Here is a 16,058-nt window from a genome sequence, read left to right as displayed (position 1 = left end):
TCTTTATAGGACAGAAAAAACATTGCAAAAAGTTTAATATTATACAAAGATTAATATAATACAAAGATTCAAGATTAATATTAGACATATTTAAATGTGTTTGTATTTATCCCCAGTGAATAAGCCTGAGGTGAATGAGGCAACTGTGACAAGGAAAAACTCCCATAGATGGAAAAGGAACAAGACTCAAAAGGTAACCTCGTCCTCATTTGGGTGACACTGGAGGTTGTGATTTATAAATGTACAATCCAACAATCATGTATTGATGAGGAGGATGTTGTCCTCTAAATGAAAAAAAAATTTATGTATGTCAGTTTGATTTTTATGAAATTTTCTCAATACAAATTTATGTTATTTTAATTAAATTATCAGCTATAAAAACACTGGTCTATCTGGTAACCAGAAGGGTAGTTATCCTTGTTTACTTGATTAAATTAATCAATAAACTTTGAGCATTGAAAATAATTAACTTACTGAATGCTTATACTGTATAGCATTACATAAAGTGTTTGGTTTGCCACATGATTGTGTCAAACCAAATGCAGGTTTTGCAGCTTGAAGCATTTTATTGAAATTTGTGTCCACTGATATATATATATATATATATATATATATATATATATATATATATATATATATATATATATATATATATATATATATAAATGTATAAATTTAATGTAAAATTTTTTTCTAGGATACATCATTCATCTTAATTACTGGGGTTAATAACTGGGGGTTAATAACTGGGGGTTAATTACTGGGGTTAATAACTGGGGGTTAATTACTGGGGTTAATAACTGGGGGTTAATTACTGGGGTTAATAACTGGGGGTTAATTACTGGGGTTAATAACTGGGGGTTAATTACTCACTGAACGGTTCCTTTAAATGTAGGTGTGGGGAAAACATGTCGCTGCTGTTTAGTCATGCATGACGTCATCTAACCGGAAGTGGTGTAGTGTTTATTGACAGCGCTCGTGCGTTGCATGATGGTTAAGCGCGACCGTTCTAAACAGTTCTAAAGTCATTTTAATGCATAGGATTTGATCTATATTTTTATTTTTAATTTTCCCCCCGAATGTCTGTCCTACGATCAAACGAACGAGGTTGGCTGTTGGATGCATGTTCTTTGATAAACGAAGGATTTGAGCAGTGCTACAGTGTAAACAAGGGACACTTCACGTGCTATTTCAATAAGCAGTGCTTTAATGTACTGAAACCTTATATAGTGAATAAGTCTGGTGGTGATTGTATGGTCGGTGCTCTATCAAACACAGAGAGACATGCGGCTGGGGATACCAGAATAGAGCTAAAGAATCGGAAGGTAAGAGAAATTAAGTCTAGTGGTTAATTGGGAGGGGGACCAGAAGGTCATGGGTTCGAATCCCAGGTCCACCAAGCTGCCACTGCTGAGCCATTGAACAAGGCCCTTAACCCTCAATTGTATAAATTGAAATAAAAGTTATAAGTCACTCTGGATAAGGGGGGTGCCCCAGGGGGGTGACTATATATATGTGTATGTATATATATACATATATATATATATATATATATATATATATATATATATACACATACACACATAGGTCCTGAAACGTTGACAGAACGTTAAAACAATGTTCTCATGGAGCCATATGACATCTAACAACAGCCCAATTAGAGACACATTCACAGACAGTGATAGATTTAAGCCCCAGGTGTTATAACATTAACATTTCTTAATATATTTATACACAACACATACATTATATGGCCAGAAGGATGTAGACACCTGACCATTACATTGTATGTATTTATTTCCCAAACTGTTGCATGTCTATGTATGATGTATGATTAAAGTTTCCCTGTACTGCAGCTAAGGAGCCCAAATTTGTTATAGCATGACAATGCACCTGTGCACAAAGCAAGATTCATCAAGGCATTGGTGTAGCAAGGTGGAAGAACACAAGGTTCTGAACTCAACACCACTGAACACCTTTTGGATGAACTGGAACACTGGCTGCACCACAGACCTCCTTACCCTTCAACAGACTGATTTCACTAATGCTCTTGTGGTTGAATGAGCAAATCCTTACAGCCATGCCAAAACATCCAGTGGAAAGCCTTCCCAAAAGAGAGGCGCTTATTATAACTTATTATGATGTTTAAAAAGCACTTAGGGGTGTGATGGTCAGGTGTACACAAACATTTAGCCATATAATATATGAACCTTAATAATGTTTCCCCATATAATTGTAATATTTTTCTTTCTTGTATTTCAAGGTGAAGTCATGCCTATTTATGTTTTGGAAAAGAAATCTTGAAAATCATGATGTTCTTGCTTAAGCTGATGCCTTTTGTGGTTTCCTAACTAATAGTGATCTATTGTTCTTGATCTGTTGTTGCTGCTGCTGTTGTATTAATTAACGAGGCTTCCTATACTGGTTTATTGGATACATTGTAAACTGGAACCTTAACCAATCTGGTTTTTATATAGAATGTTCCTGTAACATTACGGGAACATTTCCAGAATCATCATCAAGATTAGTGCAAGGTTCCTTATGCACACAAAACACTTAAGCCAAGGAGAAAACAAACAGCTGCAGTTCAAATGTAACCCACTTCCGGTGGAAAACCACAAATCTAGCAACACCCTAGCAACGTTGTCAGAAGAGGTGTGTAGGTTTCCGCAATGGGGATTCGTCCTGCTCTCAGTAGTCTCAAAATAATAGTGCTAAATATTTTAAATTAAATCTGTTTGGGCACACATGCTATATAGGCAGCTCTTTTAAAACTTTGTGAACTTAAAATGTTTTCAGGTTGTTTTTTTTATTTAATTCAATTTAATTTAATTTAGTGCTTTTAACAATGGACAAAATATCTTTATAGGACAGAAAAAACATTGCAAAAAGTTTAATATTATACAAAGATTAATATAATACAAAGATTCAAGATTAATATTAGACATATTTAAATGTGTTTGTATTTATCCCCAGTGAATAAGCCTGAGGTGAATGAGGCAACTGTGACAAGGAAAAACTCCCATAGATGGAAAAGGAACAAGACTCAAAAGGTAACCTCGTCCTCATTTGGGTGACACTGGAGGTTGTGATTTATAAATGTACAATCCAACAATCATGTATTGATGAGGAGGATGTTGTCCTCTAAATGAAAAAAAAATTTATGTATGTCAGTTTGATTTTTATGAAATTTTCTCAATACAAATTTATGTTATTTTAATTAAATTATCAGCTATAAAAACACTGGTCTATCTGGTAACCAGAAGGGTAGTTATCCTTGTTTACTTGATTAAATTAATCAATAAACTTTGAGCATTGAAAATAATTAACTTACTGAATGCTTATACTGTATAGCATTACATAAAGTGTTTGGTTTGCCACATGATTGTGTCAAACCAAATGCAGGTTTTGCAGCTTGAAGCATTTTATTGAAATTTGTGTCCACTGATATATATATATATATATATATATATATATATATATATATATATATATATATATATATATATATATATATATAAATGTATAAATTTAATGTAAAGATTTTTTCTAGGATACATCATTCATCTTCAGCTTCTCTCTTTCTACCCATCCCGAGGCATCCAGAAATTGTACCAGCTCCGATTGTCTTCCATGCGATGAAGATTTTGGACCTCCACTGAGATGAGGACGACTCTGTGAGGATCCTGAGGCATCTAAATATTTACCAGCTCCAGTTAGATGCTGCAATACTAAAGAGGAGATGGCAACTCCATGTGGTCTTTGAGGAAAACAATCTCCTCATCACTACAACATTTATCATACTGTATATTTTATAATCACACCCTCCAGTGTCACCCATATGAGGATGAGGTTCCCCTTTGTGTCGCCTCAGACTTGCTCAGTGGGGATAAATACAAACACATTTAAATATATCTAATATTAATCTTGAATTTTGTATTATATTCATCTTTATATTATTCTTTATAATAACCTTTTGTTCTATGTTTGTGTTTTGTAAAGCTGTAAAATTTGAATCTATGGATATTATAATAATAAAAAATGTTATATTTATTAGCATGATGTGGAATTATGTTAGGGTTCAGAATGGGTAAACATACAACATGGGACTGAGACCCTGACTCCCATTGCTTCCCAATCAGGATGTGTAGTTTATATATAATGTGAAATGGATTGGATCTGAATCAAATTAATATCAGATTCATTTTTTTTTTTTACTGTATTGTTTTTATATCGTATCGTATACAAGGGAAAATGTTGGGGGTTAATTACTGGGTGTTAATAACTGGGGGCTAATTACTGGGGGTTAATAACTGGGGGTTAATAACTGGGGGTTAATTACTGGGGTTAATAACTGGGGGTTAATAACTGGGGTTAATAACTGGGGGTTAATAACTGGGGTTAATAACTGGGGTTAATAACTGGGGGTTAATTACTGGGGTTAATAACTGGGGGTTAATTACTGGGGGTTAATAACTGGGGGTTAATTACTGGGGTTAATAACTGGGGGTTAATTACTGGGGTTAATAACTGGGGGTTAATTACTGGGGTTAATAACTGGGGGTTAATTACTCACTGAACGGTTCCTTTAAATGTAGGTGTGGGGAAAACATGTCGCTGCTGTTTAGTCATGCATGACGTCATCTAACCGGAAGTGGTGTAGTGTTTATTGACAGCGCTCGTGCGTTGCATGATGGTTAAGCGCGACCGTTCTAAACAGTTCTAAAGTCATTTTAATGCATAGGATTTGATCTATATTTTTATTTTTAATTTTCCCCCCGAATGTCTGTCCTACGATCAAACGAACGAGGTTGGCTGTTGGATGCATGTTCTTTGATAAACGAAGGATTTGAGCAGTGCTACAGTGTAAACAAGGGACACTTCACGTGCTATTTCAATAAGCAGTGCTTTAATGTACTGAAACCTTATATAGTGAATAAGTCTGGTGGTGATTGTATGGTCGGTGCTCTATCAAACACAGAGAGACATGCGGCTGGGGATACCAGAATAGAGCTAAAGAATCGGAAGGTAAGAGAAATTAAGTCTAGTGGTTAATTGGGAGGGGGACCAGAAGGTCATGGGTTCGAATCCCAGGTCCACCAAGCTGCCACTGCTGAGCCATTGAACAAGGCCCTTAACCCTCAATTGTATAAATTGAAATAAAAGTTATAAGTCACTCTGGATAAGGGGGGTGCCCCAGGGGGGTGACTATATATATGTGTATGTATATATATACATATATACACATACACACATAGGTCCTGAAACGTTGACAGAACGTTAAAACAATGTTCTCATGGAGCCATATGACATCTAACAACAGCCCAATTAGAGACACATTCACAGACAGTGATAGATTTAAGCCCCAGGTGTTATAACATTAACATTTCTTAATATATTTATACACAACACATACATTATATGGCCAGAAGGATGTAGACACCTGACCATTACATTGTAAGGATTTATTTCCCAAACTGTTGCATGTCTATGTATGATGTATGATTAAAGTTTCCCTGTACTGCAGCTAAGGAGCCCAAATTTGTTATAGCATGACAATGCACCTGTAAGTGCAAGCTTCATCAAGGCATTGGTGTAGCAAGGTGGAAGAACACAAGGTTCTGAACTCAACACCACTGAACACCTTTTGGATGAACTGGAACACTGGCTGCACCACAGACCTCCTTACCCTTCAACAGACTGATTTCACTAATGCTCTTGTGGTTGAATGAGCAAATCCTTACAGCCATGCCAAAACATCCAGTGGAAAGCCTTCCCAAAAGAGAGGCGCTTATTATAACTTATTATGATGTTTAAAAAGCACTTAGGGGTGTGATGGTCAGGTGTACACAAACATTTAGCCATATAATATATGAACCTTAATAATGTTTCCCCATATAATTGTAATATTTTTCTTTCTTGTATTTCAAGGTGAAGTCATGCCTATTTATGTTTTGGAAAAGAAATCTTGAAAATCATGATGTTCTTGCTTAAGCTGATGCCTTTTGTGGTTTCCTAACTAATAATGATCTATTGTTCTTGATCTGTTGTTGCTGCTGCTGTTGTATTAATTAACGAGGCTTCCTATACTGGTTTATTGGATACATTGTAAACTGGAACCTTAACCAATCTGGTTTTTATATAGAATGTTCCTGTAACATTACGGGAACATTTCCAGAATCATCATCAAGATTAGTGCAAGGTTCCCAAGAGATTCAAAATTGTCATTAAATTATGGGGGGGGAAATGTTTTGATAAAGAATCCTTTTAAAACCAAACAGGTATGAGAAGAATTTATTCTCAGAACATTTTGGAAAACCAAAACCAATTTTTTCCAGAATGTCCTGGAATTTTATTGGGACATGTCCTGGAATTTCCTGGAATTTTTTTTTTTCATATAATAAATTTCTTTTGCAGAAAAGGAAGCGTAAAAGAAGTGAGCTGAATCAGGGGGAGTTAGATGCTGAAGCATACCATAAAAAGGTGACTTTAATTTATTACCTGTTCTCCAAAATGCTGTAGGAAAATCTGTGGAAATTTGCTTTGAATAAATGATTCATTAATCTTGGAAATTGCTGACCTCTTTAGCTATTTCTCTGTACAACAGGTCAGGTCGTTGGTTCTGGAGGGCACACAGTCTCTACTGGAAGCTGGGCATCACTGTGGATATCTGACAGAAGATTTACTTACAGTGCCAACTAAACAAATGCCTGTTCATGAGTGCCAGCTGGCTTCACTATGTGATATGGCCAAGCAGCTGCTTGAAATGGAGAATTCTGATGCCCCACATGTGCAGGCTGTTAATGGCCATGCAGACTGTGATGCACACCTTGATTTGTTCTCATGCATCACAGAAAATCCAGACGACTTTGCCCGTGAGGTAACGCTGATGGGGGAGACGTATTTCCTGCCCCCTCACAGCCGTTTCCTCTTGTCTGATGTCGCATGTTTACAACCACTTATCTGTAGTAAGTTATTATTGTCTTATAATAACCTGTTCCTATAGCGACCAAAGTGAAGTGCTGAGACAGCATAAGTAGAGATAATAAGCTACCACATCCCCTGATACAAGCTAGCCACCTAAAGGTTCGATGTATACTAAGATGCTTTTTTGCTCACCACAATTGTCCAGACCAGTTCTTTGAGATACAGTAGGCTATTAATTTCACTGTTGCCATATGATTGGCGGATTAGATAACTACATGAATGTTTAGGTGTTCAGTGAGTGTAGATCTAAAATAAGTGCCAAGGCATAAGTATACAGCAGCCGTGTAATTAATACTGTCGATTATGGTCATATTCATCGTATTCGTTGTTATGTACATGTTTAAAATTTACTTGGTTCAAATAAAATTGTATAGGATTTAAAAAAAATGCAGCTCAAGATTAGCCGGTCTTAAATCTTCTTCTATATACATTTAATAAACACTCCTGAAATGTACACTATTTTTTGCCCTAGGTGGAGACAAATATGACCTAATAGTTCTTGATCCACCATGGGAAAATAAATCGGTGAAAAGAAGTAGCAGGTAGGTTTAACATGTTATCATGCTACAATATGCTATATAAGAAACAATACAAGTTCCTTAAAGAAATTCAGTCTGATTTGTGAAGGTTTTTAACAATTAAGTAATGTAACTAAAATACTTTTTTAGTACAGTATTTACTTTGTTAAGCGTATGGATCTACACAATCGTTCTATTCCTCACTGCATAGCAGCAGCTTGTGACTTTGGATAATATCAGAATGACATTAGCAACAGAATTGAGCTAATTTAAGTTCAGAGGCAATTGGTAAGGCTCTTGGCTTGACCTGATGCTGTTGGCTATCATGTAGTACATTTTTAGTGTAGGCAGTTGAGAGACAACATTGTTCAGTCGCCATCGAGCTTGGATATAAGTTTGTATAGCTGCGTTTGTTATAGCGGATGTGTTACTGTAACTATTATCTAGACATACCAGTTTATAGTGAAATTTCCAGCTTAACTTTTTTACAATTTTTTTCAAATTTACAATAAGCTCAAAAAAATTCAGACATTCTCCTTTTTCCAGTCCTTCAATGGGAAACAATGCCACATTGGTGCACAGGCATTCTTATATATGGTCATTAAATCTCTCTTTCCCTCTCCCAGCCACTATCCATCCATCCATCCATCCATCCATCGACACATACACTACTTATTTTAAATCAGGCATGGAAACTGAAATATTTGTAATATTTTGACTTTTTCTGTTGATTTTGTTTTGGACTCTTGACTCATATATTATAATTATATATGTATATGTACAAATATATGTATATCTGTATGTATGTGTGTGTGTGTGTGTGTGTGTGTGTGTGTGTGTGTGTGTGTGTGTGTGTGTGTGAGCTTAGGTTTGAGTCATATACACTGATACAGTAGTGCTTATGTGTCTATTCCTATATCACATACATCCTGTTCTCAGCAGCTCTCTAATCACATACCAGTTTTGTGGTGCAGGGTTTATTGAATATCAGCGCTGATCCAAAATGACATCCATGCTTCTACAAAATGTGTCTTAAAACCATTCCCCTTTTATTCTCTTTATTAAATGTTATGACCTCAGCTGTGCTTTTGGTTGTTTGGTTGTTTTGGGAGTTTACATACTCATTCATCGAGGACAATGTCACCATTATAATTAAACCCCCGGTACACAGAAAATTAAAAAAATGAAGTGTCCTTGGTTCTTATCTTTTCTGGATTTTTTCACCACCCGTGTCTGGTAAACAACCCTTTCTTTGCAGAGAGATCTACATGGGTGAGATATTCACAAATATACATTAAACCTTATTTAACTGTTTATTTCTGCTTTCTTTTGACTTTTCTCTACTTTACGTTTGACTAATTAGCAAAGTGTGATATGGCATATTGGGATTATAATTTTATTTGGTTCTGATTTAAATCCAATCATTTTTTTAACCAATAAACATCACTTTTTGGTGTCTGTATCTAACCCATACTGTCTTCTCATTTATGACACATATACAATTTCAGATAGGTCATATGTGGGATTTAAATAAGACCAAAAATTACACAACACTGATTACATTCTTCTACAGGTACAGTTTTCTGCCATCCTCTCAATTGAAACGACTTCCTGTGCCGGTATTGAGTGCAGCAGGATGTGTGGTGGTTACTTGGGTAACCAACCGTCCCAGTCATCTCCGGTTCGTCAGGGAGGAACTTTACCCTCACTGGGGAGTGAAGCTGCTTGCAGAGTGGCTCTGGGTGAAGGTACTCAAAACATCATTCACACAAAACACACTCTTTACACGATCTACAACATTTCCATACATGTATTGATCTCTTTCTAAATAAATGTATATAGTCAACATGTACACTCACTGTATGAGAAGCATGTGCACTAGTGATGTGCGGGTCATTGGGGCGGGTAAAGAAATTGTCACTTTACTGCGGGGCGGGCTGGGGAGGGCCAATAATTTCTTAAAAGCGGGACCCGCGGGTTGGAAAAAAACCAGACCCAGACATCACTAATGTGCACATTTACAGAGTAAGCAATTATTGTTTGCATTGTAGTGGAAATTTTAAATATCATGAGTGTTTGTACAGTATGTGCTTTTATGGTAAATTCTGTGTGTCAGACTAGGGAGAGAGAGAAAAGGAGGAAATATCCCTGCCATAAACATTCCTACCGCAAATGCTCCTGCCATAAACATTCCATGTGTTAAAGGGATGGGAACTTTAGGGGACACCTAGGGTATAAGCACACACCTAGGGTATAAAGGGTAGTGCTGACACCTAGCACACACCTAGGGTATAAAAGGTAGAACTGAATCACTAAACTTTGCCTCTTCACTGTGAAGACTTGGCACTCTACACTGTATGGAAAATGCCTTTTGCTGTAGCAAAATAAATACCGTCTTTACTTCTTTGCTTTTACCACTAACTTTGAGTCTGACTTTGTTTTTTATATGTAGATCAAAAATGCATCAAACATCGGTATGTGGGGGAAAAACCTCTAGAAACAATTGTGTGTGAAAATCTCTTCAGAACAGCAGTTTCCATAACATTCACATAGAAAGTCATACATTTTCTTTATTCTTAACTTTTCTTGATGTGAACATTTACTTACGAGTTTTCTCAGAGTCTGCATGATTTTTTTGCATTGCAATGGACAGTGAGTGTATATTTGGACACAGTATCTGCATTTAAAAATAGGTACTGAGATTTAGAGTTGTAGTTGTTTTACCAGACATATATCGTATTCTAAGTTATGCCCTAACCATTATTATTATTATTTTTGTTTGTGTGTAGGTGACTAGGAAAGGGGAGCTAGTTGTCCCCTTGGATTCCCCACACAAGAAATCTTACGAAGTGTTATTACTTGGAAGGTTCTGTGCTAACAGTGACAACACAACTAGGTAATGGCCTAAACTAGAAACAATTAGAGAAATAAACATCATAATGCTGTTGGTAATGAGCTTCTCCACCTACACGAGGCCAGACTAGAACAGTTTGAAGAACGTCTGACGCCTTGCACCCCTTCCACTTGGTCTCTTGTACACTCAGTATGTCTACCATTCTCTACTCTATCATATCACCCAGTTCTTTCATTTTCAAATCATAGTTCCAACATTTAACTGACTTGACCCTTCTAACATTTAAACTCTTACCCTTCCCTCCTCTCATCCTCCTTCACCCAACAGTAGAATAGTTTCCACCAATACCTTGCTATTTACCAACAGTACTGCTGGATGTCATTTAGCACAGATTTTACTCTGGATGCCCATCTTAATGCAACTGTTCCCAGTTAATCTGGGCTTGGGACTGACAGTGATGGGGCACTTGTATGAGCAACCCCAGTAGCTGGGTTATATCTTACAATATGGTGAACTATAACTAGACACAATGTGGTATATTTCCTTTACTACTACTTCTAAAATAAACCTAGCTGATTTCAGACTAGTTGGTTGTAATAAACCACTAATTTCTTTGTAGGTTATTTAATATGCTGCCTGGCCACATTACTTATTAAAAGTTTGTGCAGATGATGATAATTAGCTGTAGCCTTGTCATTTCTATACTAAAGCAAATTACCTTTGGCGTTTTTTTTATTGACAATATTTGCAAGTATGTGTCTTAATTATACCAAATTTTTTGCGCTCGATCCCATTTGTTTCAGATCTGAAGTGTGTGAGATCCCAGATCAACAGCTTATAATTAGCATTCCTTCAGTGCTGCACTCTCAGAAGCCATCTCTATCAGGTATGCCATGATGAATCTATGGCATGTTGATTTATTGCTGTCTATGTATAAAATGTAAACATCATCTCAAATGCCAGTCACAAAGCTTATGAGACCAATGGATTCTATTCTCACGTAAACTGTCACTATCAGGAACAAAAAAAGAACATAGCTTTTCATGGTAATCAGTCACTGTTGGCCTAACAACCTCCACGGCAACCCGTCATGAATTTCGTTTCTCACTTTAAAGTCTATTTAAATTCTAGACTCAAATCAAAATCTCATACGGACAAGTTTGATTGACAGAACTACGCTTCACTGGCAATCTTGTCTGAAATTAGATGAGCGTTCACATTTCCCCTTTTCAGAGAGAAAAGATGCCTGAACAGATTGTGTATTCAGTTCACTGTTTTACAATTCTGATTCTTTAAATGTAGGTAAACCTAAACTATACCTAGGTTTTTGTGCAGATTTGCACAAGAGCAGATTTTTACAGAAAAGTTTTACAGGGGGGGGCACGGTGGCCTAGTGGTTAGCATGCTCGCCTCACACCTCCAGAGTTGGGGGTTCGATTCCCGTCTCCACCTTGTGTGTGTGGAGTTTGCATGTTCTCCCCGTGCCTCAGGGGTTTCCTCCGGGTACTCCGGTTTCCTCCCCGGTCCAAAGACATGCATGGTAGGTTGATTGGCAGCTCTGGAAAATTGTCCGTAGTGTATGATTGCGTGAGTGAATGAGAGTGTGTGTGTGTGTGCCCTGCGATGGGTTGGCACTCCGTCCAGGGTGTATCCTGCCTTGATGCCCGATGACGCCTGAGATAGGCACAGGCTCCCCGTGACCCGAGGTAGTTCGGATAAGCGGTAGAAGATGAATGAATAAATGAATCAGTTTTAAAGAAATCTGTCACATGCCATTAAACAATATTAATGACATTGATCTCTTTAGAGAATTGCAAGAGAGAACTGCAAGATGCTCAGACCCTATCAATCAATTCTGCAATATTATTACAGTGTAGAGAGAAATGAAGGACTTTTAAAGGAAAGATATGCTTACCTGCTTTTAAATAGTAATTGTTTTGCAAAAAAAAAATTCTGATATCAAGAAAAGACATAAAAAAATGACATGGCTCCTTTGTCCATAACTGACATTGATTCATAACTTAATTAAGAATAACAAATAAAGCAACACTTTTTAAAAAAAAAAAAAAAATACCCCAATAATGATGATTTAGATGTTGTAATTAATTTTTTTATTTCTTTTTAGTTATGGATTGATAGTCAATGCTTGTATTTCATTGATAAATATGACATATTTTTCACTCTGTTTCTTCTCTTTTTTTTTTATTTCAGCTGTGCTAAAGCCATACATTAGGCCTAATGCTAAGTGTCTGGAAATGTTTGCTCGAAGTCTTCAGCCTGGTTGGACAAGCTGGGGAAATGAGGTCATCAAATTCCAGCATCACAGCTATTTTACCACAGAGAACGTGGAGTCTGCACATGTTGCATGTTCTGAAATTATAGTTGCAGATCAACCATTAAACACTAGATAAATGGACAATTCTGCCTATTTGCGAACCTATAGATATTTTTAGAAATATGAACCATATAATATAGCTTTTTATATGCAGATTTTTATCAGCATTTATATTAAACAACTTTTGTATAATATCTTGCCTGCTTCGTTTGCTTCCTCCGTCTAGATAAAATCACTCCTGGTTCATACACACTGTGTAAGCCTTGACTTCCTGCTGCAGGGGCTAATTACTGTGTAATTACTTTGTACAGGTGCTTCATCTTGTAACTGTAAATGATTTTAACATGTTGGAGGTCCAGCACATGACGGTTGTATTTGTGACCCTTTAGTTGAGATTTTGTGAACAGTTACAGGGTGTCATGCATCTTTGCCCTCAGCCAGAACAAACAGCATGATAGATTTGGACCTCATTAGGCCTCTCACTTTGACTTGACTGAATTTGCATCCCTTTCTTCATCTAGAAGCAGAAATTAAAACTATACTTACTGTTTACTTCAGGGGTTCCCAGGGATTCTGAGAGAAACTCACCTAAAATATTTGAAATAACGTAGACAGATTTTTATATGTTAAAATTTGGAAATGTTCAGACAACATTCAGACATGTAAATTTCCCCATTAATTTTCTTCCAAAAAAAATTTGTTGCTCAAATTGCATACGTATGTATTATTGTAGACAACCTCTGAATACTAACACTAACTGGTTTTCCTGTTATTGTTTGAAGACCATGACATGAATCATGAAAAACTGTCACGTTTCCTGTACTTATTTGCAAACATACGTTATCAGCTTCCTGTTTAGAGGGAGTGAGAGAGGCAAAAAGGTCATCAGACCTCAAATTCACATCCTCACACTCCAGGCTCCTGCTAAACCCATCTGCTACATGCTTCTTTAACAGGGTTACACATCGATCAAAGAGTGTCACGACAAAGTAATTTAGTATGCAAAAAATATTTTATGGCTTTACATTAAATAAAGGGGCAGTTGATTCATATTTATGGTGTTTGGCGCTATCTGCTGGCCACCTAGTGCACTACTAATATTATTATTAGAGCAGTGAGACCAGCAATACTTCTGTTGACTTGGTCTTGTGTAGTAAGTACACATACATATACATACTTTATATCTGACTTCTTTATAAATATTAACTACTGTAATCTGTAATTTGCTGGTGTCCACAACATAAACCTGATACTGAAGGTGATGGTCTACTAGTCTAAATTTAATATTCAATATTCAGTTAATTCTACACAGGCTAAAAAAGCAGCCTAGCTGGTCTTACCTGCTCATCCCCTTTGCATTTCATAGTCAGGTTTGATTATATTAAAAGGAACCCAAGCAAATATTGCAACTTAATAAAGTTCCTGTCTTCCAGTTCAAAAGCAGGTCATCACCACTCACATCTGCAAGGTGATACAGACAAGCTAATTTGCCAGATAAGCTAATTTGATTATTTCTATCTAACTTCTGATCTCCAGTGTCTAGAGTTTACTCAGAATCGCACCATAAAGAAAATACAACCAGTGATCTGCAGAAACACCTTGTTGATGAGAGAGGGCAACAGAGTAATAGTTGACAGAAATACTACTCAGATAACCACTCTGTGCAATTGTGATGAGAAGAAAAGCATCTCAGAATGCACAGCACATTGAACCTTGAGGCAGATGGGCTACAACAGCAGAAGACCATGTCAGGTTCCATTTCTGTCAACCCAAGACAGAAAGCCAAGCTTGGAGGGAACACAGACTCACCAAATCTGGACAGATGAAGAGTGGAAAAATGCAGCCTGGTCTAATGAATCTTGATTTCTGCTGAGGCACACAGATGGTAGGGTATCATCCGCACCAACAGCATGAATCCATGGACCCAACCTGCCTTGTGTCAACAGTCTAGGCTGGTGGTGGTGTAATGGTGTGGGGAATGTTTTCTCGGTACATTTTAGGCCCGTTAATTACATTTAATGATCAAATGATTGCCACAGCCTATTTGAGTATCGTTGCTGTCTATGTGTATCTCTTCCTGGCCAAAATGTAACTTCTTCTAATGGACACAAAGCAAAAGGCATCTCAAACTGAACTTCCATTAACAAGACAATGAGCTCAATGTTCTTCGGTGGCCTTCCCAATCACCAGATATGAATCCACTAGAACGAACAACTTTGGTATGTAAAAAGAATGACAGATTTACAGCATGAAAGTATGTGTGGCAGTCATGTCAATATGGAACAGAATCTAAATGATGTTTCCAACATCTTGCAAAAAGAATTCACAATGATTCAAAATGTTCAACAACAATCAACAATGTTCTAAAAGCAAAGGAAGAACCTACCCAGTATTTTTCTAGTGTTCCTAATGAATTGCTCAGTGACCGTATATTCAAATTCATACAGTCAAAAGTAGGGGTGCATGGTGGCCTAGTGGTTAGCATGCTCGCCTCACACCTCCAGGGTTAGGGGTTCGATTCCCGCCTCCGCCTTGTGTTTGTGGAGTTTGCATGTTCTCCCCGTTCCTCGGGGGTTTCCTCCCCCTGTCCAAAGACATGCATGGTAGGTTGATTGGCATCTCTGGAAAATTGTCCGTAGTGTGTGATTGTGTGAGTGAATGAGAGTGTGTGTGTGCCCTGCGATGGGTTGGCACTCCGTCCAGGGTGTATCCTGCCTTGATGCCTGAGATAGGCACCTTCCTCTGTTTTTAACATAACCTGGTTATAACAGAGGGAGAATACTTCATTGCTGAACTATGGTAATCTGCTACAGTAGTTAGCTTGCTATCATGCTAGTTTGCTAATTCACTAGCCAACTAATGTATGTCAGCTATAAGGTAGTGGCCAACATAAAGCAGCTTGAATGAAGCAGATCAAATGTCATATTTTTGTGTTGTAGCTACAATTTCTGTTTATAAACGCTTAAACCTGACTGCTCTGCACCGTGATGCTATCTGTTCTGTGTTCTGAGGGCTGCAGTCATTGATTCCTTTAGTCTCAAGAGGATAATCAAAAGAGTATATGAATGGCAATGTATCCGCATCTTAATGAGCTTGTAGTGTTGTAATGGATGAGTGAAAGACATCTAACAAAACCCTATCTAAGGTCAATGTGTTTGCTGAATTTCAGTAATAGTGTGTAATTAATTTGTCTTATTTTCTTTTTACTCTCTAACTGATTATAATGATGTGAAATGAGATGAAATAAGGTGAAATAGTCTTACTGCACTAAAATACAAACATTCATACACAGGTTTTTAGTGTTATTGATCCGATTGAGCGTGTGTAGGCATGTGTCCCGGTTGGCGTGGTGATGGTGAAAGCA

The 16,058-nt window shown here is 37.1% G+C and overlaps 1 protein-coding gene and 1 long non-coding RNA gene across 3 annotated transcripts; both read left to right on the top strand.

The window, feature by feature from the left end:
* The first annotated feature begins 952 nt into the window (after positions 1 to 952).
* LOC132848459 (uncharacterized) lies at positions 953 to 3,991 on the top strand. Of its 2 annotated transcripts, none has more exons than XR_009648735.1 (3): positions 953 to 1,325; positions 2,977 to 3,053; positions 3,554 to 3,990. It is a non-coding gene; the product is annotated as an uncharacterized LOC132848459 (long non-coding RNA). The 2 variants fall into 2 exon arrangements; XR_009648736.1 differs by lacking the exon at positions 953 to 1,325 and adding an exon at positions 2,666 to 2,799 and having other exon boundaries at positions 3,554 to 3,991.
* Positions 3,992 to 4,656: 665 nt separating this feature from the next.
* mettl4 (methyltransferase 4, N6-adenosine) lies at positions 4,657 to 12,865 on the top strand. The gene is made up of 8 exons (XM_060874175.1): positions 4,657 to 5,028; positions 6,418 to 6,483; positions 6,608 to 6,968; positions 7,460 to 7,529; positions 9,079 to 9,253; positions 10,295 to 10,401; positions 11,163 to 11,245; positions 12,571 to 12,865. Exons 1-8 carry the CDS (start codon positions 4,783 to 4,785, stop codon positions 12,768 to 12,770), a joined length of 1,308 nt encoding a protein of 435 aa, XP_060730158.1. The 5' UTR covers positions 4,657 to 4,782; the 3' UTR covers positions 12,771 to 12,865.
* The last annotated feature ends 3,193 nt before the right edge of the window (positions 12,866 to 16,058 follow it).

Source organism: Tachysurus vachellii, chromosome 7 (genome assembly GCF_030014155.1).
Source record: "Tachysurus vachellii isolate PV-2020 chromosome 7, HZAU_Pvac_v1, whole genome shotgun sequence".
NCBI lineage: Eukaryota > Metazoa > Chordata > Actinopteri > Siluriformes > Bagridae > Tachysurus > Tachysurus vachellii.
The sequence above is the reverse complement of the archived record's forward strand: the minus strand, read 5'-3'. Positions and strand labels throughout refer to the sequence as shown.

Excerpts from the sequence above, each read along its gene's own strand:
- mettl4 (XM_060874175.1), top strand. The coding sequence starts at position 4,783 with ATGTCTGTCCTACGATCAAACGAACGAGGTTGGCTGTTGGATGCATGT. Across the intron at positions 5,029-6,417 it reads TAGAGCTAAAGAATCGGAAG|AAAAGGAAGCGTAAAAGAAG; the intron begins GTAAGAGAAATT and ends TTTCTTTTGCAG. Across the intron at positions 6,484-6,607 it reads CTGAAGCATACCATAAAAAG|GTCAGGTCGTTGGTTCTGGA; the intron begins GTGACTTTAATT and ends TCTGTACAACAG.